The sequence below is a fragment of the Aspergillus fijiensis genome, assembly GCF_003184825.1.
Source record: "Aspergillus fijiensis CBS 313.89 unplaced genomic scaffold BO72scaffold_39, whole genome shotgun sequence".
Lineage (NCBI taxonomy): Eukaryota > Fungi > Ascomycota > Eurotiomycetes > Eurotiales > Aspergillaceae > Aspergillus > Aspergillus fijiensis.
The window spans coordinates 178,567-203,210 of NW_024469015.1; the positions used below are offsets into that span (position 1 = coordinate 178,567).

The 24,644-nt window shown below is 52.4% G+C and overlaps 13 protein-coding genes across 13 annotated transcripts; 8 read left to right on the forward strand and 5 right to left on the reverse strand.

Annotated features, from left to right (window-relative positions):
- Positions 1–693: 693 nt before the first annotated feature.
- Positions 694–1,716, reverse strand: BO72DRAFT_382717 (SDR family oxidoreductase; the record flags this gene model as incomplete). The annotated part of the gene is made up of 1 exon (XM_040941482.1): positions 694–1,716. The coding sequence occupies one exon, from the start codon at positions 1,714–1,716 to the stop codon at positions 694–696; it is 1,023 nt and encodes a 340-aa protein (XP_040799317.1).
- A 1,262-nt stretch (positions 1,717–2,978) lies between these two features.
- Positions 2,979–4,203, forward strand: BO72DRAFT_478906 (MBL fold metallo-hydrolase; the record flags this gene model as incomplete). The annotated part of the gene is made up of 5 exons (XM_040947539.1): positions 2,979–3,198; positions 3,298–3,420; positions 3,480–3,577; positions 3,713–3,836; positions 3,914–4,203. 5 exons carry the CDS (start codon positions 2,979–2,981, stop codon positions 4,201–4,203), a joined length of 855 nt encoding a protein of 284 aa, XP_040799318.1.
- Positions 4,204–4,304: 101 nt separating this feature from the next.
- On the reverse strand, positions 4,305–5,167 carry BO72DRAFT_470178 (uncharacterized protein; the record flags this gene model as incomplete). Its single annotated transcript, XM_040947008.1, has 3 exons — positions 4,305–4,699; positions 4,768–5,003; positions 5,145–5,167. 3 exons carry the CDS (start codon positions 5,165–5,167, stop codon positions 4,305–4,307), a joined length of 654 nt encoding a protein of 217 aa, XP_040799319.1.
- An 802-nt stretch (positions 5,168–5,969) lies between these two features.
- BO72DRAFT_382740 (MFS general substrate transporter) lies at positions 5,970–6,444 on the forward strand (the record flags this gene model as incomplete). Its single annotated transcript, XM_040941484.1, has 2 exons — positions 5,970–6,156; positions 6,221–6,444. Coding segments are annotated over 2 exons (411 nt in total), but the record flags the coding sequence as incomplete, so codon positions are not given.
- Positions 6,445–7,416: 972 nt separating this feature from the next.
- BO72DRAFT_513661 (FAD-binding oxidoreductase) lies at positions 7,417–9,305 on the reverse strand (the record flags this gene model as incomplete). The annotated part of the gene is made up of 6 exons (XM_040949483.1): positions 8,812–9,305; positions 8,510–8,716; positions 8,108–8,440; positions 7,875–8,044; positions 7,582–7,800; positions 7,417–7,518 (listed from the first exon to the last, which is right to left on the reverse strand). The coding sequence occupies exons 1-6, from the start codon at positions 9,197–9,199 to the stop codon at positions 7,417–7,419; spliced, it is 1,419 nt and encodes a 472-aa protein (XP_040799321.1). The 5' UTR covers positions 9,200–9,305.
- A 520-nt stretch (positions 9,306–9,825) lies between these two features.
- Positions 9,826–10,816, forward strand: BO72DRAFT_529457 (hydroxyacyl dehydrogenase). The gene is made up of 4 exons (XM_040950241.1): positions 9,826–10,142; positions 10,206–10,313; positions 10,383–10,539; positions 10,600–10,816. The coding sequence occupies exons 1-4, from the start codon at positions 9,835–9,837 to the stop codon at positions 10,765–10,767; spliced, it is 741 nt and encodes a 246-aa protein (XP_040799322.1). The 5' UTR covers positions 9,826–9,834; the 3' UTR covers positions 10,768–10,816.
- A 387-nt stretch (positions 10,817–11,203) lies between these two features.
- On the forward strand, positions 11,204–14,201 carry BO72DRAFT_408473 (Zn(II)2Cys6 transcription factor). Its single transcript, XM_040942381.1, has 9 exons — positions 11,204–11,318; positions 11,399–11,422; positions 11,488–11,591; positions 11,652–11,705; positions 11,763–12,118; positions 12,171–12,481; positions 12,543–12,962; positions 13,025–13,257; positions 13,326–14,201. Exons 1-9 carry the CDS (start codon positions 11,277–11,279, stop codon positions 13,807–13,809), a joined length of 2,028 nt encoding a protein of 675 aa, XP_040799323.1. The 5' UTR covers positions 11,204–11,276; the 3' UTR covers positions 13,810–14,201.
- Positions 14,202–14,313: 112 nt separating this feature from the next.
- BO72DRAFT_478908 (uncharacterized protein) lies at positions 14,314–14,794 on the forward strand (the record flags this gene model as incomplete). Its single annotated transcript, XM_040947540.1, has 1 exon — positions 14,314–14,794. One exon carries the CDS (start codon positions 14,314–14,316, stop codon positions 14,743–14,745), a length of 432 nt encoding a protein of 143 aa, XP_040799324.1. The 3' UTR covers positions 14,746–14,794.
- Positions 14,795–15,299: 505 nt separating this feature from the next.
- BO72DRAFT_433394 (uncharacterized protein) lies at positions 15,300–17,425 on the reverse strand (the record flags this gene model as incomplete). Its single annotated transcript, XM_040943199.1, has 3 exons — positions 17,006–17,425; positions 15,683–16,940; positions 15,300–15,583 (listed from the first exon to the last, which is right to left on the reverse strand). The coding sequence occupies exons 1-3, from the start codon at positions 17,369–17,371 to the stop codon at positions 15,300–15,302; spliced, it is 1,908 nt and encodes a 635-aa protein (XP_040799325.1). The 5' UTR covers positions 17,372–17,425.
- A 604-nt stretch (positions 17,426–18,029) lies between these two features.
- BO72DRAFT_498247 (uncharacterized protein) lies at positions 18,030–18,574 on the forward strand (the record flags this gene model as incomplete). The annotated part of the gene is made up of 2 exons (XM_040948756.1): positions 18,030–18,051; positions 18,123–18,574. 2 exons carry the CDS (start codon positions 18,030–18,032, stop codon positions 18,572–18,574), a joined length of 474 nt encoding a protein of 157 aa, XP_040799326.1.
- A 571-nt stretch (positions 18,575–19,145) lies between these two features.
- BO72DRAFT_513669 (FAD-dependent oxidoreductase) lies at positions 19,146–20,412 on the reverse strand (the record flags this gene model as incomplete). The annotated part of the gene is made up of 1 exon (XM_040949484.1): positions 19,146–20,412. Exon 1 carries the CDS (start codon positions 20,349–20,351, stop codon positions 19,146–19,148), a length of 1,206 nt encoding a protein of 401 aa, XP_040799327.1. The 5' UTR covers positions 20,352–20,412.
- Positions 20,413–21,038: 626 nt separating this feature from the next.
- BO72DRAFT_382603 (alpha/beta hydrolase) lies at positions 21,039–21,938 on the forward strand (the record flags this gene model as incomplete). The annotated part of the gene is made up of 2 exons (XM_040941480.1): positions 21,039–21,467; positions 21,588–21,938. The coding sequence occupies 2 exons, from the start codon at positions 21,039–21,041 to the stop codon at positions 21,936–21,938; spliced, it is 780 nt and encodes a 259-aa protein (XP_040799328.1).
- Positions 21,939–22,974: 1,036 nt separating this feature from the next.
- On the forward strand, positions 22,975–23,874 carry BO72DRAFT_382814 (BTB/POZ domain-containing protein; the record flags this gene model as incomplete). Its single annotated transcript, XM_040941488.1, has 3 exons — positions 22,975–23,061; positions 23,119–23,245; positions 23,321–23,874. Coding segments are annotated over 3 exons (768 nt in total), but the record flags the coding sequence as incomplete, so codon positions are not given.
- Positions 23,875–24,644: the final 770 nt, after the last annotated feature.

The window sequence follows — 24,644 nt, forward strand, 5'->3', positions numbered from 1 at the left end:
CCCGAACCTGCACAGCTTAGCTAACATCTATCTTACCCTCACCATATGAGGTCGGATAGGCAACTTCAATACCGAAGGTCTCTGTATAGCCCATCTACAAGGCTCGCTGGAAAGTGTACGCTCCGCTGATCGCTGCGCTTAGGGCTCGGAGTCGGGCGATGCAGGGCGGACTGAAGCACCGCATCGTATTAGTAATACGCCTCCCAGACGCTTCACGATCCTTACCAAGGCCTGTCAGCTGGTGAGGCTCAACATCGTGCTTTCAATGAGCGTATACGTAATTTCCACTCGGCATACTGTATCTACACTTGAAATTCGGGTCTGATTCTGTTGCTTGGCTGTAAATCTATTGGCGGGTTGACTAGGCCAGAACACAGTTCTAATTCACTCATTGAGCTTCTAAGTTGCGTTCGCGGACAGCTTTTTCCCTCCAGGAAATGATATTACCCTCAGATTCTGTGGCAAGAGCAGCAATGCTACTGGTTTCTAGGAGATCGTTAGTTATGTCGATCATGATCAGCACAATTAAGCCGTATTTCATGGATTACAAAGGTCGTATGAAGATGTGATAGCTTTGAGGCACGGCCTGCATATGCCCCAGTATGACACCCTGAAAGAAGAAAATGAAGTTGATAACATTGTACCTGATGCAACAAGATACTTTTGGGGAGGAACGACGCTTGTACCCATGACTTATCCAAACCTCTTCAACAGATCCTCAACCGTCTCCACCAAAGTATCCTCCAAATTGCGATACTGCAACCCCAACACCATCTGCGCCTTACTCCCATCCGCAACATACGTGTCCACCCAACTCCCACCCTCCTGGTACGGAACCTTGTCCTTCAGCTCTGGAAACCGCTTGCGTATAATCTCACACGCCTCCTGATACACAAAACGGCCCCCAGCGACCAGAAACCGCTGCCCGCCCGCTTCGGGCCGGGTATACGCTTGGTAGTGCGCCTCCGCAACATCGTGCACGTTGGCGAACGCCATGAAGTCATTCTCCGGAACCTCCGCCCGGGATCCGTTGACCAGATTCCAGATTGCCTCGGCGGACTCATTCAGCCGATTGTGTCCTTTGTTCGGGTCGCCGAGAGCGGGACCGAACACCCAGGGCGGGCAGATAGTGGCCACGTCGAAGGTGAGCGGCCTGGCCTTGGCGGCGCTGTCGACCCACTCCCACACCTTCCGCTCCGCGAGAGCTTTGGACGCGCAGTAGGCGAGGCTGACGTCCGGGGTCAGCTTGGCCTCCTCGTAGCTGCACGGGTTCCAGTCCGCCTCGGTGTACCGGTAGCCTTGCCGGAGGCCCTGGGTGAGATCGAGGTTTGCGGCAAAGGAGGAGGTAAAGACGACGCGGCGGACGGTGGGTCCGTGAGCGGAGACGGCATCGAGGACGTTCAGCGTCCCCTGGATGGCCGGTTGGAGGAGGTCGGTCTCGTTGTCCGAGACGGTGAGAGAGAATGGGCTGGCGGTGTGGATCACCCCGCAAACATTTTGGACGGCCTTGTCAAAGGCCCCCAGGGCTGCTATGTCCGGCACGATGGCGAAGGAGAGGCGCTCCACGTATTCGGGTGGATAGCGGGATTTGACGGTCTCGGCGGTCGACGCGGAGCGGACGGTGCCACGGATATTATAGCCCCCTGCAAGGAAGCGTTGGATGATGTGCGAGGCAACGAAGCCCGAGGCGCCAGTGACGAGTATTGTTTCGGGCATTGCAGTGTAGACAGACTGGTCGTGATAGGTCTTGCTTCGTGTGGAGGGGGATGAATACAGGGCGCAAATGGTTCCAAAAAGGAGGTCTTCCAATATGGGCTAATCTCGGAGGCCTATCGGGTTAATATATGAGTGGCATGACAAGGAATACGGGCTATGCGGCGTGGGTGTCACCGATACGAAGATGACTTTTCGAACAAAGAATACTGACGTCGATCATCGTAACATGTCGAGTGGGTACGGTGAGGGGCTTTAGCCTTTCTGAATACTGTATGTCCTTCCGATTAGGGCTAATCCTCCCGCACCTGACGTTCCCGCCATCTTTATCGATACGATCGTTCGGCGGGGTAAGATCTCGGGTTTCGCTGGAACCGGACATGAGTAAAAATGACTCGGAGCAGCGAATGAACAAGATTGGAGACACTTTGCGCCCTAGTAGTGTCATATCCGTACCATCACATTGGAACTAGATGATGGCGGTCGCCGTCTGTCACGTGGGAGCACCAGCCGCCAGGTTGAGATCACATGCAATCGTCCGACAAACTTCGTGAGAGAAACAATCCTTAGGTTCGCATGCAAAATTTATTCACTTGTGACTATACTGTGGATCCTCGCTATAAGGAACCTCTTTCAAAAGAAATCCTCTATATAACGGACCTTTTGGGCTGGGAGTATCCGCCCCGGATCTTAAATTTGTTATCTTCGCTATATAACGAAAATCGTGAGTCAAGTTTACTCCTACATACAGAATTCGCGATATAGGGAACGAGTTATACCAAATAAGTTATGAGCTTTGACTGTTTCGCAAGGCAAGATTTGCAGACCAAATAGCTTGTTTTTTCAGGAAGCAGATATCAAAAACTATATATATACACGCCAAAAACCTTTGCTCGCTACAACCCAAATCCTCGAAAGAACGAACTCGTCGGCCTTTCCCAACTGATTCGGTATACCGAGAATCCACAGTATTACCAAGCCAAACACGGGGTGGAGTGACACTTTCCATAGGATAACAATCCTCCCACGCGCAAAGCGACGGGCGACTCCGGGAACAAGTCCGTCGGAACTCGGATCAACTCGCAACATCATACGGATTGCCGAGCAGAAACGGCACATCCGCCCCGCCACTGCAGCCTACTCAACCTTCTAATTCTAACCTGGTTATGAGCTCATCACATATGTCAGAGTCCGCCTCTACAGGCGCGTATAAAGTACTCATTCTGTCCCTCTGCATAGTCCAAGTCAGATTGACAACTCCCACCATGTTGACTGAAATCGACCAACTCGAGGCCCACGTGATCGTCAATGACGAACTGGACCCTATTTCCCCAAGCCAGAACCCGGCTGTGCAAGTTTCTAGCCGGTTCATGGGCATCCCGCTCTCTCCGCTGCCACCGGGCACTGAGCGAGGTGACGCGCAAATGGAAATGCGCATGGACAACATCTGTTGTGCGGCGCATGGGATCTCTTTGCTTCTGGTGGGTGGGGCTCGAACTTTGTGCTTCTCGGTCGGGGACCCTGGGAAGGAACCTAGCAATCATTAACGAGGATAGATAGATCGCGACCAAAGGCGACAAAAAGCATCATTTCTCTTTGACGCCGGGCCGGAGGGCGAAGTCTGGGAGAAGAATTCCGGTCGCCTTCGCACCGAGGTGGGCCGCATCGAGCACGTGGTCTTGTCGCACTACCATCGCGATCATTCGGGTACGTGCTGGAGCTATAATTCCCATGGCTAAAGAGTAGTCACTGATCTTCACTCCCAGGTGGCTTGACCAAGGCCATCGAGCTCATCAGAAAGCATGACCAGGGAGGCAGGAATGTCGTGGTGGACGTGCATCCGGATCGTCCAGCCTATCGCGGCGTGCAGGCTGATCGGCCCATCTCCCTGGAAGCGGACCCTTCTTTTGAGGAGGAGCTGGAAGCCGCGGGAGCGACTTTGCTCAAAAGCGACTGACCGCACACCGTACTGGACGATTTCTTCCTGATATCGGGGGAGATCCCGCGCGAGACCAGCTACGAAGATGGTATCTACGGCGGACGGCGGTTTGATGAAACCGCCAAGAAGTGGCAGGAGGATACGTTGATCATGGAAGAGCGTTATGTCATGTGCAATCTCAAAGGTGTGCCACAAACTCGCCATCTTAGCAAATCGAATCGTGGGACTGTTCTGACTGAAGTTGATGGGGCGGTGATGCAGGCAAGGGGCTTGTGGTCTTCACCGGTTGTGGGCACGCTGGCATTGTTAATACCTGTCGCGACGCAGTCAAGCTCGGCAACGACACCCCATTGTACTGCGTGGTGGGCGGATACCATCTGGCCGATGCAGATGATGCCAAGTTGAATGCAACCATGAATGATTTGAAGAAGCTAGAGCCAAAGGTGCTCCTGGCGGGTCATTGCACAGGCTGGCGGTTCAAGTGTCTCATTGCGCGTGAACTTCCCAGCTGTCTGGTGCCGTGTTTCTCTGGTAGTAAGTATACTTTGTAGAAGCAGTGCAGGATATCATGGAAGGATACAGCTTTACAAATTGAGAGAAGCGGCGTTGGAGCTCGGTTCATCCAATTCTGCTTCTGTGCTCTATTTGGGGCTTATTTGAGAATATATTGTGCAGCCGACTTCAACAAAATCTTTGCGTAAAGCTCATGCAACCACACCACAGGCCCTGGCATCGGAAGCCTGTCTGTCTGTCCAACGCCCTGAAAGAAGAGCGACTTGAATTCAAACTCGACAACATCATTCTCCCTGTCGACTCGAGCGGCGACCTCAATTAACGCGTCCAGCGGACGGAGGCCGCGATTGCAGGTTTTATCTCCACCACGAATGAGGATTGAGTTTGATGACCGATCAATGACCTCGAATTCCGCGACGATGTCAGTGCCTACTCTGTAATCGGACCGTAGAAGCTCGCAAGGGGACCAAAGTTGGTAGGTATTCGCATCGGGCTTATCCAGCCATTTGCGGAGGATTCGTTGCGGAGCAAACCCTGTACAATCATAAAAAGAGGTTAGAAACAACATAGGGCTTTGCTTGCGTCGAGACTCAATGCCTTACCAGCTCCCGCCCATATTCCCCCACAGTATCTTTCAAGAAGCTTCTTCGGATCCTCCCGGAGTGCAGGGTCAATCCGCTGCAGTGGCACCCTGAGGATGTGCAGGTCGTGGATGGTGGGGTTGTCGTTGGGGTTGTAGCTTTTGTAGTACCTGGAAGTGAAGATAGGGTCCGTCGCGTTCAAGGGAATTACATGAATGTCAGCTGTCGTGAAGTACACTCCCAGTGCCAGGCCGATACTCCCAGAGATGGGCGGTGCCTGCCAGCACTTTCCTTCTGAGAGACATGATGGATGATGTTTGATGGTTTTTTTTCTTTTCTCTCTTTTGTGGATATTTCAACGAAGTAAACCTTCAATTGTGGATTGGGGATCCCCTCACCGGCGAGAAAGTTCGCGGCGCATACAGGATCAGCTCATCCACTAGGTATGCCTTGGTAGTGCTTAGTTTGCACAGAAAATACCCACCGAAGCCTATCTTGCTCGGATTTCCGAACAAGTGGAGTAGGTCACCGCCTCCAGCCACTCACAATGAAGGCTTGGCTTCCGGAAATACCAAGGGGCTTTCGGTGGTTAGGCGTAACAGGCGGTCGAGCCTTTGGAAGCCTTTACAAAAAGTGCCGGAGAAAAGATACTTCAGCTTTGGTTCCAGTCAGTGTTCTAATCAAACCAAAATGCGACAGAGCCTCGATCCAATGTGTTTTGTCATCAGAGGAAGGTGGTTAAATATGGTGCCTTATCCTCGTCCTCCTCCAAGTTACCTAAACATTGGTCCACACAGTAGCCAATCATCTCGAGTGGTTATACTAAACACCGGCTTCACCCTGCTCTGGAGAAATTACGAGCTATGATGTGTGAACTGCTTCTAGACACGGCATTCGGGAAGCTCGTTCGCATCACAAGCGGCCACCGGCTTCTACCCTATCCCGAGGAATGTGACACGTCCATCGCGTCAGAGTACATCGATAACGCAGCAGAGGCCAGAGTCAGGTTTCCCGACCTGGAAGCAAATGAAAGAATTCTTGAGCCCAACGGGCTGCAGACTATCATGTCCCAGGCGTCGAATCGGTCACCGGGAGTCACCATCCATGCGCCCGACCACGTGGATGAGAAGACCATCATTGTGGGATGGAGACCAGGTGACACCGAGGTAATCCTTGACAGTACCTCCTTAATGAAGCAAGATCTAGAATTGACAGGAAGATAGAATCCCCAGAACTGGAGCCTCGGCAAGAAGCTATTGGTCAGCTCGCTTACCTGGCTTTTGACCTTTGCCATATACATTGGCTCAGCCATCTACAGCCCCGGTATCCCGGGGGTAGCGGGTGAGTTTGGGGTGAGTACTGTGGCCTCGACATTAGGCCTAACGCTGTTTGTGCTGGTGTATGGTATCGGTACGCTAGTCTTTCTGACCTGCAACCACCTTCCTTTCTGACCCTCGAATCCCTTCCGACTCAGGACCCATGATCTGGTCGCCTCTTTCCGAGCTTCCGACAGTCGGCAGAAGCCCTATCTACCTCTTCACGCTTCTCGCGTTTGTCATGCTGAACCTCGGCGTTCTCTACGCCAAGAACTTTGGCATGCTCTTCGCATTTCGCTTCCTTACTGGGTTTATTGGATCCCCAGCCCTGGCGACGGGCGGCGCATCTATGGGCGATATCTGGACCCCCCGAGTAGGATGACGAGCCAGAAACCAGACAGGAATATGAGACTTCGGTTCAGAACCAATCCGCAATCAGAGCAATCAGAATCCGAGTAGCTGAAAGGAGTTACTCTAGGCCATGTTAAGTAACTCGAGGCATATCCTTCGCCTATTTTTGTGAGAGAACCCCTGCCGGTTCTGGATTGGAGCTTCACCAGTCCATAAGTACGAATCCACCTTACGAGTAACCAAATGAAGAGTTCAGCATTCTCCGACTGGGCTACAAGCTCCGAAGCAATGGGTTCGATCTCACTATTCTCCCAATGTCGGCTTTTGGAAGCATGAGAGTTTCCGCATCTGGTTTCGCATGCGGAGCCGAACCCATGGGGAAGGTGGGTCCCATCCGGCGGTGCCGACGGTGTAATTTCGCCACGTCTGAGCCTCCGATCATGTACCGCACTGTGTGTGTGTGTGCATTGCGTCCAAGTAGGTTACTTCTGAATGGAAACAATCCATGAAAGTCTCTCTTTCAGGACATTCCCCTTGTACTGCACTGGTGTCAATGAAACCCTGGCAATCTGCCCACGTGGCTCGCGCCCGCCTAACCATGTGACTCTCAGGTTCTCCAAGTGCGTCCACCACGGCATCACTGGCGATCATAACCTGGATTACCGAGATTGTTGAACTTGTTCTCCTTATAACGGTACTCTGGACTTATCGATGTGTGGTTGGCGGATCGAGAATTACGCTACATATCTACGGCACATTTCCCTAATACGGGTGCCTGGGGTCATTTGCAGGATATTACAACATGAGACATCACTAGTGGATTAGGGCCGGCGAACTTTGCAAGTAATTAAGTAAATAGTTCTCTGGATGCCGTTGCGAATCTGAATAGCGATTCTTCTTTCACCACAAAGGATGCTGGTTGTTCTAGATACCAGGGCACTTCCGAGTCGTTAGTCCTAGGTTCCATGGAATACGGGTGACTACATGTGACTTGCAGAACTTTTTACTCTGGGTGAGTCTGCACACTAATAGCTCCCTTGAACCTTCCTTGCGGGTCATAGCGTCTCCGCAGTTCCCGTAATCTGGCAGCATGCGGACCCCAGATCTACACGCGTGTGTGAGCAGCTGTGACTGACGGGGGCAGGTAAGCCATTGGTGCAGCACATACCTCTGTCGTATCATGATAGTCCTCAAGGCCATTTGGCAGCACGTAGACCTCCGCATCATCCCCAAGTACGCTGGAGGGGGCATGGATCGCGAGATCGCGAGCCAGCTTTTCCTGAGCGGGACTGGCATCCGCAGGGCATCCGGTGCCGAGGAGAAGGATATGCTTCGTACCGCTGGGTCTCGGCCAGGCAGAACCAGAAATTCCGCCCACTGGGTCACTCTAGATCGAAGAGAAGCCATGCACAATCAGCTTGTGTTACAGTGCAGACCTACTACGGTAGGGTAAAGGCTTACCGAGCTTAAGAGTTCGAAGATCAAATAGGTGCAATCGCCTAGTGAGGGATCGATCTCTCGAATCTCTGCGAACCATTTGAAGGCCTTGATAACGACGTCCTTCGAGATGTCCTTGAGCAGCAATGGTTGCCAGAACTGCTTCATGGTTCCTTTAACAATCCCGGCTTTGTCTATAAAAGAGTTGCATATCAGTCACTATCACGGGCCAAGCGTTGGCGGTGCCCATCTCTCACCTTGCAGGTTTGCCACCCCGGCAAGAGTCGTAATCTTGGTCTGATCGATGGCGCCGGGGATATCCAACGCCCATCGGAAGTTGGCTCGGCCGTGCTCTTCCCCATTGGCGTCGAATACATGGATGACCAGCATGTCCTCGTCCGTGCCAATCGACTCCAGCAGGCGTCCCTTCACCACGTACAGGAACATGGTGATCCTGGGACTGAGCGGCCGGGAAAGGAAGTTCTCGATGCCCTCCGCGACTTCTTCCAACCTTTCCCTGGGCACCAGAATGGGACCGGCCCAGATATTCTGGGGGTAGGGGATAGTCCGGAGCTTGACCTGGACCAGGGCTACAATCAGATATGGAGATTAGTACAGACTATCACCCGAGCGGGGGCCGAAGGTACATGTACACATACCCCCAAAGCCGCCACCACCCCCGCGCAGTGCCCAGAGTAACTCCGGCTCCGTCGACGCCCACACCACAGATCCGTCATACTTGACAACCTTGGCGTCCAGCATGTTACCCGGGTCAGAAATGCAGCCATACTCGCTGGAAACCCACGAGTAGCCCCCATTGACGATGGTTCCGGCGACGCCGACACAAGGGGTCCGGGCGCCAACGACTGTCCGTTATACCGGGGAGCATATCAGCATCCTTCATGTTTGTTTGGTTGTATCCATACGGATACTGAACAAGAACTCGAAGAGAATCACATACCGGCATACTCCGGCGCCGCGGCAGCGAGCTTTCGATAGACATCCGCCCATGTCTGTCCAGCACCAACAGTCACCACCTCTCCCTGTGCGTCGAAGTGGAAGTCGTCGAAGCCCGACGTATTTACCACGACATCTCTGGCTGAAGCGGAACTGTACCCTTGGCCGGAGATGGCAAAGTCCAACGTGCTTCTGTACAGGTAGGCAAGCGCCCTGCTGAGCGACTCGGTGGAGGTGGGTCGGAGTGCCAGGCGGGGCCTTGCATCCTTTTGTGCGGCCCAGGTCTGGACTCTGGCCTCGTAATTAGGGGAATCCGGGGTGACAATCTCGTCTTCCTGCAGCAAGGAACGCAGGGTATCGAATGAATCTGCTTCCTGGTTCGACGCAGGCATATTCACTAGGTCTTGTTAACAATAAAGGGGGTGTGTGGGTGGAAAGTGGAGAGGCAGCAAGAGACTAGCCAAATAGTTCAGGTCGAACGCGGTGCTTGCGAGCATGATATGAGTTACAGTCTTGGAAGCTAGCTGATCTACCTTCTCATACACCTTGACTTAGACTGACCAGGGAGCCTGTATGCATGGCCTGAGAGTCCGCTGCAAGTTTGTTTCGTGCAGTTGGCCGACGATGGACACCGCTCGATTGGCCACATGCAGGTTTGCCACTGAGGATTGACATCTTGGCCATTGACCATCGCCTCCTGTGTCCTTGTTTGAGAACAGCTTATGGGCTAGAAGTTATGTGAAGACAGTGTTGGGTGGAGAAGGTGGGCTACCCCGAACGACCAAGCCGACTGCCCTTTTAGTTCGGATGTCCGAAAAAGTCCCTCCTCGGCTTTTGGAACCCGACGAGACTTTCTGTGCAGAGGCAATGCCGGCCCGCATACCAAAACCAAGAAGAAAAAACCCCTGGCCTATATCTCGGGTATTTATTTGTTGGGCCCGACTACTAAGCTAGCGAAAATGGCTAATGGTGGATTCTATTCGCTTCTCAACCATTAACTCCCGTCACCATCCCTGCACATCATACCATGCTGAACGCCCTCATCACAGGAAGCTCTCGCGGGCTTGGCCTCGAATTGGTCAAACAATTAGCTGTGCATCACGACTTGAAAGGTGGAATAGTCGTGGCCACTGCCCGCACATGTAGCCCGCAGCTGAAGGAAGTCATCTCCACAAGTAATGGCGCCGTTGTTTTCGTCGCACTCGACGTAGCGGACGCGGGGGCCATCGCAAACTCGGCCGAGGAAGTGAGATCGGCCCTTGGAGGACGCAGTCTGGATATCCTGATCAACTGTGCAGGTGTCCACAGTGAAACCCATGGCAAGGTGACTCTTATGTATGCAATACCCACCCTTTGCCTATGACCGTTAGCCGGGGCGGAGAGATTAACAGTGCTCAGGTCGGACCTCGACTGGCAATTATCGGTCAACGTGACTGGCACGCATAATGTCCTGCGACAGTGTCTGCCTCTCATGCAGTCGAGCAAGGTTAAGAGGGTGGTGAGCGTGTAAGTGGATGATTGACCGTCGCGTGCTGAGTCTTTCTTGATTGGCGAATGCTAACACTACAACTACAGCTCCAGCGCATACGGCTCCATCACCCATGCTCGAGATGTAGCCTATGCACCTTGTCCAGCCTATAAGATCAGCAAAGCCGCATTGAACGCGTTGACTGTACAATATGCTCTCTCATATGAGGATGACGGTTTTGTATTCCTCGCAGTCAGTCCTGGTGTAGGTTGCCTTTGTCACCAACCGAACAAGATTGACTTCATACTCACTAATAGCGTACAGTGGTTGAAAAGCGATATGGGCGGGCAGCACGCTGATCTCACCGTGCCTCAGGGCGCAAAGGCAGTATTAAAGGTGGCTTTTGCAGCCGATAGCCGGGATAATGGGACCTTTAAGAACATTGATGTTCCGGGATGGGAGAAATATGATGGACAGATTTTGGCGTGGTAGATCGGCATTGGCAATGATTTGGGGTTGAGTGTTGATGCTATTGGACAATGTACCTTGGACCCGGCCAAGCTCTAGATGGCGTTCTAGAGGGTTGTTGACCTACGTTGGGAGGTTCATAAGCATTGTGAAAATACAAGCATAGCGCAATTTAGACAAGCCAAATGACAAATGGCCTGAGAGATCCGTCATATCGGATGCCCAGCAGCATGTATAGTAGAACCACAGATCTTATGAGCAGCGGGTGGTAAGTTTACTACGGAAGAAAGGGCTCAGGCAACACGGCAGCGAGGCAGGAAGGCAACAAGGCAACAAGGAATGCCTAAATCTACCTGAGGGCGGCGACGGTCAACTGACGGCAAGGAAGCGGCAGAATCTTGTCAATTTTCCTGTCCCCGCCTCCCTTGCAGTTAGTTGAAGCTCGAACCTTTCTTTCTCACCAGCCTGCCTATCAAATGAGAATATCATATGAAGTACCATCCGAATAGGCGCCAAATAGCGTGTATGCAAAGATGACAAATGGCATCACCCCTGTGACGGACGTTCTTCCTGCCGTAGGTCATACCAGTTCAAGCCAGTCGATTGGCTTTGATGCGACGTTAGTAGTCATCCCAGGCTAATCCACCGTAAACAGTGTGACCTGTGCCATGCCAGAAAGGTTTCTACCGCGCCGGAGCTGAACGTATCTCTCTTGGTATAGCTGACTTCTACGTTGTCAAATAGGTCAAGTGTAATCGGCAAGCGCCATGCGCCAACTGCGCAGACGCCGGTGCGATGTGTAGACGCCAGCGCGGTGGACGTACATCGAAGAAGAGAACCCTTCAGAGGTCTGCTGGCATTCAGCTCCTTCTCATCAGGGAGACTCTTACTCTGACGTCAATTCGCAGCTTTTTAAGCCCCCAGGAAACCATAGTCGACTTTGACAGACAGATGTCCAGAAGGTACGGGAACCACTAGCTAAAGTCGATGACCACGTCTCTAAAGGAAAGTGCTTTCAGACAACGTCCAAACCCTGGCCGCACACTCACAGACTGTAGCCCTCCTAGACAGTCTGAGTATCCAGATTCAACTTCAATAGCTAGGCCTCCCTCTCCTGATGCTATCTCAACGACAAGTGACGAAGGGTCGAACTATCATGCAATCCAGGCAAAGAACATCATACAGATAGATCTTCAGAACCCTCGCTTTATCAGCCGCGAGCAACAGTCAATACTAAAATCGGCTCTTGAACTTGTGAGCACCATGGCCAGCCATCAGCCGCCCACAGCCCTGGAAGAAGGGAGCCATCTGCACGACCCCCCTGGTACTATTCCCAAAGTACCACCGCGTGAGCTCTTATTCATGCTTCTTCCTGGTATCGATATCTGACCCCTCCCTCACATCGACCCACTGCTGATGGAAATCAGGCCCGCCGGAATCTGTGCGTATACAGTGGCCAGATCACATATCCGACAAGGCCTATGTAAGGATGGCTACGCCCCTACTACAAGACCGATGCCAGCTCGAAGCCAAGACGTTCCACCAGTACTGCATTTGCATCTACGTCAAAGCCATTTTTCATATATATCAGGTATCACGATCCATGAACGACCTTGTTCTCCGAAAGGAAATGTCGGAATCCAGGTCCAACTATGTAGCGGCAGCAATGCGCAGCATTGAGAACTTCAACATACTCAAACCCCCAGATCTCTTGACCATCCAATCAATGATGTCTAGTGTACGTTGTCTTCCAAGTGAAAAGATGAACGACCCCCTTGGCTAAACCCTCCCCCCTCTAGGCACTGCTCATGCAGCACTTAGGGAGACCACACCAATGTTGGCTCTTTGTCTCATATGCCGCCCGACAAATCACTGCCCTCAACTATCACAAGATCCGTAGACTGCCAGCAACCTCCGAGGTGGAGCAAGAGATTCACAGTGTCGTCTACTGGTGCTATTATCTTGACCAGACCTTGAGTTCTCTGCTCTGTCGGCCCTCTTCGCTACCCGACCTCGAGGTCTCTCCTACCGACCTGATCACATTAGCACCGTCGTCCCCGTACGATAGTCTTTTACGGGTTATACTTGATCTTGCCCAAGTCCAGGGCAAGCTACGGGCAATCTCTTGTGGTAACAAAATCCACCCCACCGATAGAACTCTAGAGACATGCCAGCTCCTCGAGGCCAAAATGCAGGCCATCCTTCCACGTTTGCAGGCGGTATGCCCTACACCACTTACCGCTGACACGAAACCGTTCATCTAAGCAAGGCTTTTATCTAGAATCGTGATTGTCATCCCAAAATGGTCCAGTATGACTGGGTCGGCGTGGACTTTTGCTACTACGCCATATTTGTCGAGATCCACCGTACCCGGCTGAAAAGGGCATTCAGCCCAAAGGTTCATCAGGAATGCCTCATCGATGCGCGCAAGTCGCTCCGAGCTTTCCACTTCCTTCAGCAACACCCCGCCGAGCTACCTGGGTTTGATGATCCCTATCCTTCGTTTTTGACATGGTGCGCGTCTTGTTCCCCCGTTCCGTCCTCCACTGCAAACAGTTCAGACTAATGGAAGACCACCCCAGGACCCTATTCCTCTATCCCCTGAGCGCCTTCTTTGTCGTCTTTTGCAACATCATCGGCACTAAGGATCAGAATGATTATGAGCTCATGGGCCGGATCATCCAACGTCTGGAGCCGTTCAAGCAGGATCGCCACCTAGGCAAGCTCCTGAACCTGCTGCAGTCGTTGGAGCGTCTCTGTGAGCCCCTTTTCCGGACAACTGGTGATGGCGTTGTTTCTGGCTCCGAAGTTGTCGTGCCTGACGGCGATGCATCAGTGACATTCGCTGAGACCAGCGTCGACCATGCCGACAACACGGCTTCCCTTGGCGCTTTCCACCCCGTTTTCTCCGGAGCCACTCTGGGGTCTATGCCCGCCACCACCACGACCACCACGACCGACGTGGACCCCTCTGCTGACTGGCTGATGTGGCAGTTGTTCAATAGCCAGGTTCCACCGGGATGGCTGGACGAAGGTGTCGAGCCTTTCGATGGTGGCCCGATGTAAAGGACGGGCCAGACGAGGACAAAATATCCATCCTCGGGCCATGTTCATGTGATGAGGCGGTAATCTACGTCTTCCGGGCATGCGTCGTTGGCACAGAACGGAAGTGGAACAAACAGTCCGCAGCTGAGAAGGCCCTTGACGGGATGAAGGGAAGACGTTTACCGACTCGGTCGGACTTCCGGCCAGGCTCGGATCTCCGAAACCCTTGGATCGGCCGTCATTTTCTTCTTGATACAATGAAATCAATCCTCATAGTGCGCATGCATTCATCAACTCTTTCTACTGCTATTTCATCATTACCTTCCCGCCTCGAAACCTCCCTGCACACCGTATGTTGGAAAGAACGCTCACCTTCCTCCGCATCAAACATCACAAAGTCCTAAATCTTCGAGAAACACAAGCATAGCACATCACTTTACATCATACTATTAGAGACTTATCAAAATTCAAGGAGCAAAAATCACACACGACCCAGGGTCACTTCAATCCTAACTGTGGGAAAAAATGCACCCGAACAACAAGGACGCAGGATTTACCGTCCACGTGGACGCCCTCCCATGGCTGCCCCTTGCGCCGCGCGTCTTCATCAAGGTGGTCAAACTGGTCCCCGAGACGGGCGAGTACACGATCATGGTCCGCGCCGAGCCGGGCGGCCTCCTCCCGCGCCACCGCCACGTCGAGAGCGCCGAAATCTACGTCCTCCGGGGCAGCGGCGCCCATCCGCAGACGGGGGCCTTTGTCGCCGGCGACTATGTGTCCGAAAGTACAGGCGCGGTGCACGATCCGCTGCCCTTCGACTGCGAGACCGAGCTGCTGATGGTCAGTCGCGGGCCCTCGGTGTTCCTGGGGGATAACGGGGAGGATTTGCACGTCATGGACGTGGAGATGCTGCAGGGGATGATGGCGGCGGCGGCGGCGGCGGCGGATAGGGCTTAGTGTGGTTGTATGGGTTCCTGTCCTAAGATATCGTGGGAGCTGGGAGGTCTTGAGGTGCTTTCGTTCTTCGGTGGAGATGGAGGAAGGTGGTTGTCGCGGCGAGATGCTTCTTGGCGTTGATACGGCGTCAAGCATACCTGATACAGCACAGTTGGGACTATGAAAAGCTCTATTCCAGACTATCTAACATGTTTGCGTCGTAGGCAAGTTGCGGTTTATGAGCACAATTGTGGGTCACCCACAGCGAAAATGTTATGTCTTAACCAGTTTGGCTTGCCCGGTGGCTAGACAAAACAGGATCGGTCCTGAAGGAAGGCGTCAAATAAGAAATCATCCTCAATGAACCCTGCATTGTCGTTGGACTGAGCCACCAAATAGGATTAGCTGTGGCCGATGGGAAGAAGGGGCTATTTTCATACCAATGAGTCCAGACCAATCGAAGTGTCGTGAAGCATTGCTAGTGGAGACCGCTCTTGTGAGCTAGACTCTGGTTCACTGCAACACCTCAATTAGCCAAACAGGTAAGCCCGGCAGGGATGCTACGGCAGGAAGTCTTACACGGGCTGGATAGGGGAGTCGCACGCGAGTAAAGATGCCCGCGCGGTGTGTAGGAAAGTGCACACTTGGATTGCTCGACTTGCAGCTTGTTTGTCATTAATGACACTCGTCTCCGGGGATGTTCTGGTTTTGACGAGACCGATGATCATGCTGAGAAGATAGTACTCGTTCAGTCCATGCAGCGTTCTACTTATCCTTGTTTCCAAGATCGCCAGGACCTGCTCAACTGCTCCAAGGAGGTGTCCTGCTACCCCCAAGGAAGTGGTCATTGAGATGGCTTCTTCTCGGCGTGAAATGTCAACATAGTGTTTCTTCTCTCCCATCCGCCTATTTTCTTTTTCGTTTTCTCTTCGGATCAAAGCACGGTACTTTCACTCACCGCAAGGACTATGAGAAAGAAAAATCTCATGGCAAATGTTCAAGGCGGCCACCATCAGCCCAGTTTGACAAGCGTGCTTCGGGAGAATTCCGTCGTCGTCGAGTCTTCGGTAGCATTCCAACACTGTCGTGCTAGCATCCAAACGAGCTCTGCGACATATGGTTGAGTGGAACGAGTGCGGGGACTGGCAGATGAACCTGGTATACAATAAAAGCAAATACTGACAGAGCTGAATCTTTAGCAGAGTGCTTAAGTACATCGCCAGTTTTTGCTGGCGGGGATCTGCTGCGCGACTATCCCAGTCTGGGATATTTTGAAGCGCTGTGTGCAAAGCCTCCCCCAGTTCTTGCACTTGCTCAAACTGCATCGTTCCATCGCAGCCGTTGACATATGCGCATATGGCAAGTCTGGTCGGCAAGGATTGTAGCAGAGTGACCTGAAACGAGGTATCAGCCATTTTCCCCGGAGGTACGGCAACCTCCGTACAGTCAAGAGACTCGCAGAGCTTATCATCATTAATGTGCAGGGGACAGGCTATATAAAAGTCATCAGGTCGCAGAGTGGGCGGCATGCCTCGTTCTAGAGCGGCTTGGACATCCAGCTCTACGATGGTCATCCATAGCCTCCGACGAATCTCCTGATCGTAGGAGGAGATTCGAGCTGCTGGGCTGATCTCCCGGTGGTATCCCGCCGCCATGGCCAGCCGCATCAGTTCGCCGCTGCCGGTCCAGAATGAGCTGCTTTGTATGTAGTTCGCGCGCTTGGCAATAAGCACCAAGCATCGACCTGCAATTGCTTCGCGAGATTGTGGCACAACATTGTTGGTGGAAGTCAGCCATGATTCAGCGGCGTCGATCCAATTGACTGTTTGCATGTAGATTGATGCTTTGGTTTCGTTTTCGAGGTAGGTTTCGGAATGCAGGCTGGCACCAGTTGCAAGGACCAAAAGCAGCTGGGCGAGAAAGAAAGGAGCTGTTGACGTGGAACCGCTCCAATGACAATGATACTCGACCATGAAAGCCGACCGGTCCAACACGCGATATGTGGTTTCGAAACGATCAAGATAGGTCTGGACTAGCGCATCCGACACCGACTTGCTTGGTATCACAGCCTTGAGAACCGTTGTGCCCACCGGGACACTGATGTGCTTGCCAAAGGTCGTGCTTTCATGGTTTGGTGGAAAGACTCCGTCTCTCGCCACATTTATCGCAGGGTACTGAGCTTTCACACCGGCAATGTATGATCGAAGTGCGGGAAACTATGCCTTTTTGTGTTATATTGCCCAGATCCTATCTACTTGGAAAGGAGATATTGGATATTCACCTGCTGATAGAAGTTCATGTGATAGCTATACCCGTAGAACTGAACAAGGCCGCCCCTGCGACGGAGATGAGTCATTTCGTGAATTCCAGCCGGTGTGGGCTGGGATTCTGCTTGTAGGCCACTCTCTGACGACAACACTCTAGGCACCGGTGCAGCTTCCTGATAGTTAGATCTGGCAGGGCTGGTCATTCCATCTTTCTGATGAGTCGAAACCCCGCGATACGTGCACTCCTCGGCAATTCCGGCCCTCACACACCGGCTGCAGGATGGGAATTCCTTGCCACACTTGACTTTCCGCTGATAGCACTGGATGCAAGCCAGTGGAGGTCGTCTTCTTTTCGTACCCGGTTTCAGTGTCCGCTTCATTCTTCTTTGAGACTGATCCCTTGTTTTGGGGTGAGGAAGCTTGCTGAGTACGGTTGTTCGGACAATTGCGGGGATTGCCTACTGCGGGGCAGGGAACCATGCCTATGATATATCGCGGTTACCACCGGGCTCGGCAATTTATGCGTAAAGTCCGCATCCCGCATTTCAGTCATGCTTTGGTACCGAGGTGCTGGGAATGTGACTCTCATGATAGTACAATCTTGATGATGGGTCTTGCTTCACGGTTCAGATTGTGAAGTTCCAGCTCCTCCCGGAAAGCAAATCCTAGGCAATTATGGTTTCGCCTTGATAGTTAATGCTACCCCACGCTATTCTGAACAGATGTTCTTGGCTTTGTTGTATTGGAGAAAGGGTCTGGGCCCCCATAGAGCGAGCATAATTCAGTCATAATGTTGTCTCATGCGGAATAGAACTCCGTGTTGTGTTCATAGTCGAAGCGGCGCCAAAGCAGTTGTGCGGAGGATATAAACCTTCCTGCATTCTGTGCAAAGGCCTTCGTCCAGTCTTACATCCAGACTGGTGATTTTGACTAAGAGTCTCGAGCTGAATAAAGTCAAGGTTATCTGCCCAAAAGCGTGAAGCCTGTTTGCTCGGGGAGTCTTCATTTGAAGGCCGCACAGGTAATAACGAAAGAGCCATGTTGAGGCTCGAAGAAAATGGTATTCCTGATGCATTTTCCTATTACGTGACAAGTTTGAGACTGGCCCTCTAATTCACCTCGGAGTATTAGGCCCACGCATTGTGCTTCTTGTGACCACCCCAATCGGCGGCTCCTTTGAATATATTCGGGGCGCAGTAGGATATGATCCCAAACTATACTCACCCATCGAATGGTCCAGCCACCAGAATAGCAGCCTGCCAAACCTGAAATCCCGTCTCCGGTTTGTGACCCATTACGCCATGTGCGTGATTGAAACTGCGGTCTGGGAAAATACCGACATGACTCTGCTCGAGAAGTTCCGATACACACAGTTTTGGGAGCATCCTGGAGACGCGACTATGAGTGTCCCCTCTCACAGCAGTGCAAGCAGAAGCAGCGTGAAGGGCGTGGATGCCCATGCAGGTTGGAACTGGTGCGAGGATGAAATTTGCCGCATTGAAAGCGGTGATGTGATCGGGCGCACCCGCATGATCGATACAGAGATCGTCCAGAGTACATCTTCCGACTCAATTCAGTTGTGATGACTTAGTGCTAACCTGGGATACTTAGTCTACAACGACATGCGCCGAGGTTGGGCATGTATGTCTATTTTCTGGAACTGTCATGCTCTTGCGATTCGCCTGGCCTATCTTGTTGCTGTACCCTCTAGTCATGCACTGATCTTTCTCCGTACTTTGATGAGCTGGCTCTGGCAGGCCCTTGTGAGAGAGTACTATACTTGGACGGCTAGAGCAGGGAGAATGTGCATGGCGGGGGGGTTGGCAGGGTTCCTGGGGGGTGTCATTTCAGCCCCATTCCTTGCCGCCGCCGGTACGGGTTGTTTCCTTGTTGGTTGGTCGACAGGGGTCTCTGGCACAGTCGCAGCTGGATCCAGAAGCAGGCTGAAGTTGAAACTTATGCTCAACCTGGAGAAGATATTCCCATAGCTCAAGGAGCTTCATCGGCAAGCATACTGCTGACCCCACGCTTGTCATATACTGAGGTTCCAGGTCATGTTGAATTTCATTCTTAACCGTTAATGGCAAAACTGTGTTTAGAGCTTCGAATTTACTGGCTGAAATCCAACTGGTAGAAGAGTCAAATTCACCTCGTCTAGCAAAGGTTGTATTCGACCCTGCCCAGCAACTTGCCCCCGGCAAACCAAGCATCCATCGCTTCAGCCATCGCCTCCACATAAGCCCTCGGAGAATCATCCGATATCGCCTTGACCAGAAGCTCCTGCGACATCTCATTCGTGACATCCGCCCGGCAGGAGTCGACCACTTTCGCCTGGTAACTGCGCATCGCCTGGTTCAGATCCCCTGGATGCGCAAGAATCGCCTCACAGAGGTCCACCGCGTCCAGCATCGCCAGATTTGCCCCCTCGCCCGCAAACCAGGACATAACATGTAGAGCGTCACCGATCAGCGTCAGTCCCTGACGATGCGGATACCGCAGTCCCGAGGGCATGCGATACTGCGCACGGGGCGTCATATTCGCGTCCGCATTCCGAACAACAGCCTGGAGACGAGGATCCCATGTCGCAAAGAATTTCTCAATCAAGAACTCGGTCATTTTCTTATGATCACCCCAGTCGAAGGAGGGGTCACTCCATGCCCATTTCTCCTCCACCCGGAGACAAGGGTAGACGCGCACGCTACCGTCTCCGTTGCGCTGGATGAAGATCCCGCTTCCCTCGGAAAGGCAGAAGAAGGTGCCCCGGCCCACAAATTCACTGAGCTCGGGGAATCGTTCATCGATGTTGGATATGCGGCAGTCAATGACTGTCAAACCGGTGTACTCGGGCCTCCAGCCGGTCAGCATCGGTCGGACCTTGGACCACGTGCCGTCTGCTCCGACGACCAAATCGGTGAACACGGGGTCCTCTCGGCCTTGGAACAAGAGCTTGACGCGACCATCAGCCAGGGGCACAATCTCTGAGACGGAGTGGTCCCAGCGGATGTTGTCGGGGTCCAGGGATTCGATCAGGATCTTGCGCAGCAATGACCGGTCAATTTCCGGGCGGCCCTCTGCGTTTGCGGATGCCTGGTGGTAGAGCCAAGTTGCTGCGGTCTTGTCTCCGAAGCGATAGTCTTGGTCGTGGTAGCGGGCGTGCTTCTGGAATTGATCCCAGAGGCCCGCTTCCCGTAGGGCCCGTTGCCCGGATTCCGGGTGAAGGTCGAGGGATCCACCCTGAAATCGCGAGCTGGAAGAGGTCTCGCGCTCGAAGATGGTGAAGGGGATTCCATGCTTTTGCAGCAAGGCTGCGAGAGTGAGGCCTGACGGACCCGCGCCGATAATAGCGATGTGCTGTGGCATTATGCTGTTGAGGAAGTGTGATTATTTGTTGAGCGAGACAAAGCTTTGGAAAAGAAATAAGTATTTCTGTTTGTGTTGAACGTCCAGATAACTGCACACAGTATATTCATATTTATAGACGTCGAGAAGCCAGCGGTCTGCGAAGCTCTATACAAGTAAAGCCTCACCCAGAGCTCGGTCTATTCCAATAGGCCGACGAAATGTCCGAGGCCGGCTCGGCAAACTCGGACACCCCCTGTACCCAGCCAAATTGAGCTGTTTGTCAAGAAATGTAGCAGCTGGTCTGATCCATAGAACGAAGATTGACCAGACAAATCAACTATCATGAGGCTCTGAACATCTGTAATTCGAGCTGCCTGTACTTTCTTGGTCTCAAATGATGCAGTAACTTCAAGATGGATAACCACACCCTATTCCCTCAACTGTAAACAAGGTTTTCATCCTAGCATCTTGGTGTCAGTCTCTCTGATGAAGTATGCGTCAGGACACGGTGAAACATATTCTGCTACGTAAAAGGTATCTTTCCCACCACATGGGCATCTCTCACCTCACCCTACGTCAGATCCATTCACTCAGACTTATGTAAGATCTCGTCCTCTTCCTCCCAATCAAGCAAATATCTTGAACTTCCTTCCCCCACCAATCCTTCTTTCAAGACTGATGTCCAGAATATCCATCGTCGCAACAATGCTCACCTCGAAGCCCACGATCATTCTAGTTCAAGGCTCCTTCCAGACCCCGCTCGTTTATGAGCAACTCAGAACCGGCCTTCACAACGCGGGATATCCCGTCGTCCACCCCAGACTCCCCAGCATCTGCACCGACATGAACGACAGTGAGTTTCTTTCTTGTACACTAAAAGACGATGTAGACGCTGTCACTACAGCCCTTAAACACCTCGTCGAAGAAGAGAAGAAATCAGTGGTGGTTGTGATGCACTCCTACGGTGGCATCGTGGGCACCGAAGCAATCCCCAAGCACCTCACCCACGCGGCGCGGCGCGCCCGGGGACACCAAGGGGGAGTCCTCCACCTCTTCTACTTTGCTGCCTTTATCCTGCCCGAAGGTAAATCCGTACTCGAGGCCTTCGGAGAGTCTCCGATCAATGACGTGCAGGTATGCACACCCAAAACTCCGGGTCCTTTCCACTTACCTGGAAGGCAACCAGTCTCCTTTTCCCTGTTTTTCGATCATGTGCATCATTTCTCGCTGACCCGGAGTCCATACAATTTACAGCCAGATGGCAGATCCCGATTGGAGAACGGCGCCCAGACAGTGTACGGCGACCTCCCGGCTGCGGAGGCGGCGCTATGGGAATCGCGCCTCGTCCCCCAGTCGTACGCGGTGCAGACCACGTGCACGACCCGGGCGGCGTACGAGTACCTGCCTTCGACCTACCTGGTGTGCGAGGGGGATCAAGCAGTCCCGCCGAGTTTTCAGGAGGGGTTTGCGGGGCTGGCCCGCGCGGAAGTGGATCGGTGCACCGCTGGCCACTCGCCGATGCTGAGCCAGCCGGCTATGTTGGTGGGGAAGATTGCTGCGGTGGTGGATCAGGCGGGCGCGGCGGCGGCGGGGTCGAGCTTGTAGGCGCTAGACTTAATTTGTGTGCAGATCGGCGGGTGCTTGCGCCTGTCAGAGTCGTAGTATCATTGGTTCATGGCGAGAGTTTGTAAGTGTGAGTGTGAGGACCAGATATCGGGTTTCGCCGGGGGTGGGATTTGTAAGCGCCACCGTGATAATATGAGGATGACTCTCGGGCCTACGATTCTAATCTTGTATATATGTCAAGTAGGAACTCAGAGTGAGACAATTTAGGTCTAATTTCCTTTCTCCTCAGATATAGGGATTTTGTAAATGGCTTTTCCGGCATTGTATAACCATGCCCGATTGTGCCGCACACATTCTCTTAGGAAAGACAAGTTAAATGAGACTCGACTCCATAACATCCTGACATCCTGCCAGTTGAAGAGCGAGTGGTAAGATATCACAATCAGGGTGAGATGAACTGTGCAAGGGGACCTTGTTTGTTGTTATCAAGGAGCACTAGGGATCAATATACTAACGGGTTCTTTGATGTCTATCGAATCCCAAAACAATAGAACTTCTCCATAGCTGCAGAAAGAGTCTACAGGGGGGGGAAGGGGGGGTGTCTGAGAAGAGATGGTAGAGCTAGAAGCCAGAGTGATGAAAAGTCGAGGAAGAGGCTCAGGTTGGATATAGGTACATTCACTATGTGATAGTCGCAGTACATTGAATGAACAGTCTCAACGCGTCAGTCACTCCAATGGCATCAACTCTTACTGACTCCATTCACTATCCTCTTACAGAATCTTTTTCTTCCACTGCAACCTCATGAGGGAGACTTTGAATTTCCCACTCAACGCGAGCTTTGACCCTCCTACTTCCATCTTACTGCACACCTTCTCCTATCCGCAAAGTCCTCGACCGAGCCTGGTCGGAAATCTGAGCCACCATTCTTCAAGATACTCGTGTTACCCTATCTTTAGTCACTATGGGACAGGATACCAGCAACTCTGACGACGCGGCTTCGCACGCGCTTATCCTAAGCAACGCGCTCCTTTTGCAGGCCAAAATAGGGAAATACACTGATTTCGCCCTCTAATGTGACGGTACCACCTTTCCTGTGCACAAGGCGGTCGTGTGCTCTCAGGTCGAAGCTTTCGCTGCTGCCTGCGAGGAAAGATTCCAGGTACGAATACATAATTTGAAACCAAACGACTCTGGCAGCTGAAATGACTGCGTGAAGGAGGCATGCACAGGTGTCTACCATATTGACGGATTTCAAGCATCGACTGTAGGCTACATGGTGGAATACTTGGATGCCGGGGATTATACCACCGAGTCCGAGCGCAAGCGCGATACCACCGGTCTGTGTCTACGCTGCTATGACAAGGTTTCTGGGATGCAAGCTAACCAGTGATGGCTGTCAGAAGACTGTACCCGCAAAGGCGGAACCACCTCACGCCCCAACCGTTCGACTCCATTTCTATCTGGGATCTTGATTGCCCACATCCAGGTCGCTGAGATTGCGGAATATTATCAGGTGTCGAAGCTGAAGGCTCTCGTTGAGAGGAAGATCGACAAAACACTCCAGATGCCATGGTCTTCTAAAGGATTTGCGACAGCCGTAGACCTGGCTTACAGGGTCCCGAATGCTGAGAGCATACGTGACAAAATGGCGGGTGTTCTGGTGCAACATCTCGATGACTTCCTTTCCGATGAAGCGGCAGAGAGCCCATTTGCCGATGATGTGTCTGTCCGCGTGTTGTGTCTGATGCGCGAGGCGAGCAAGGCGTCTGCCAGGTCCATTCAAGCGCTGCACAGCGAGTGCAACAGCCTCAAAGAGCAGCTTGCCCGTGAGCGTGAGAAGCAAGCGCAGCCAGCGCAATATGCGGTGATGTCCGGGACCAGACTGAGACGTGATAGGAGTACTCTGTCCGCACGTTCTCGCCAATTACTTCTCACGCCCCGTCGTACTAATCAGTTACTGCGTCTCGACTGAGCCATGGTACGGTGCATGCAGACGCCTCGGTGGCCTTCGTGCTCGTCAGGATTCTTGCTAACAGAGGTTTTACTTTCGTCCTGCGTGTCTGTTGCTAGTGAGGCGGTCCATATGTGCACCCTCGAAGCTTTGGTGAAGATAACCTGACGGGCAAAGGTTTCGATATGGGGACAGCTTTGTCGGGAGGAACTGCGCTGGAATGATTCTGATTGGCTTCTTGTTATTTCGGAAGTGATTCATAATGGATTAACATGAGCTATGCAGAACTGAGGGCCTACTTAGCCAAAGTCTAAGGGCAAGTACTTGGACGGGGACTAGTTACGCAAATGGCCCATTCAGGCTATTTTTAGGATCATCATCGAAGGGAAGGAATCTTGTAAGCATGAAAGTGGGATTCGTTTAATTATTCACTTTTTCACACTCACCCCCGACCTCTGGAATAAGCTCACCATCCCAGTAGCTTAAGTCCCTGCTATGCTGTCTCACACGAAGACAGTGTTAGAATTTGCTCGCAACGCAGCTCCGTGCGTCTATATTGCCACAGGCAGGTATGATCTTGTACTTGAGAGGAACATATATGAACTGAGGGTTTTCCTCCACTATTCAGGATCTAATTCTCAATACGCTTCAGGGCGACCGCACAACTTGTAGCAAATGATATCATCATCATTAATGATGCGTTGACGCAATGAGACTGCGTCAACGGCTTCAGCAATTCTTGTCGTGCACATGCAGCAATAGCTCTTAGCCCATGGGCGGGAATGGCGCAC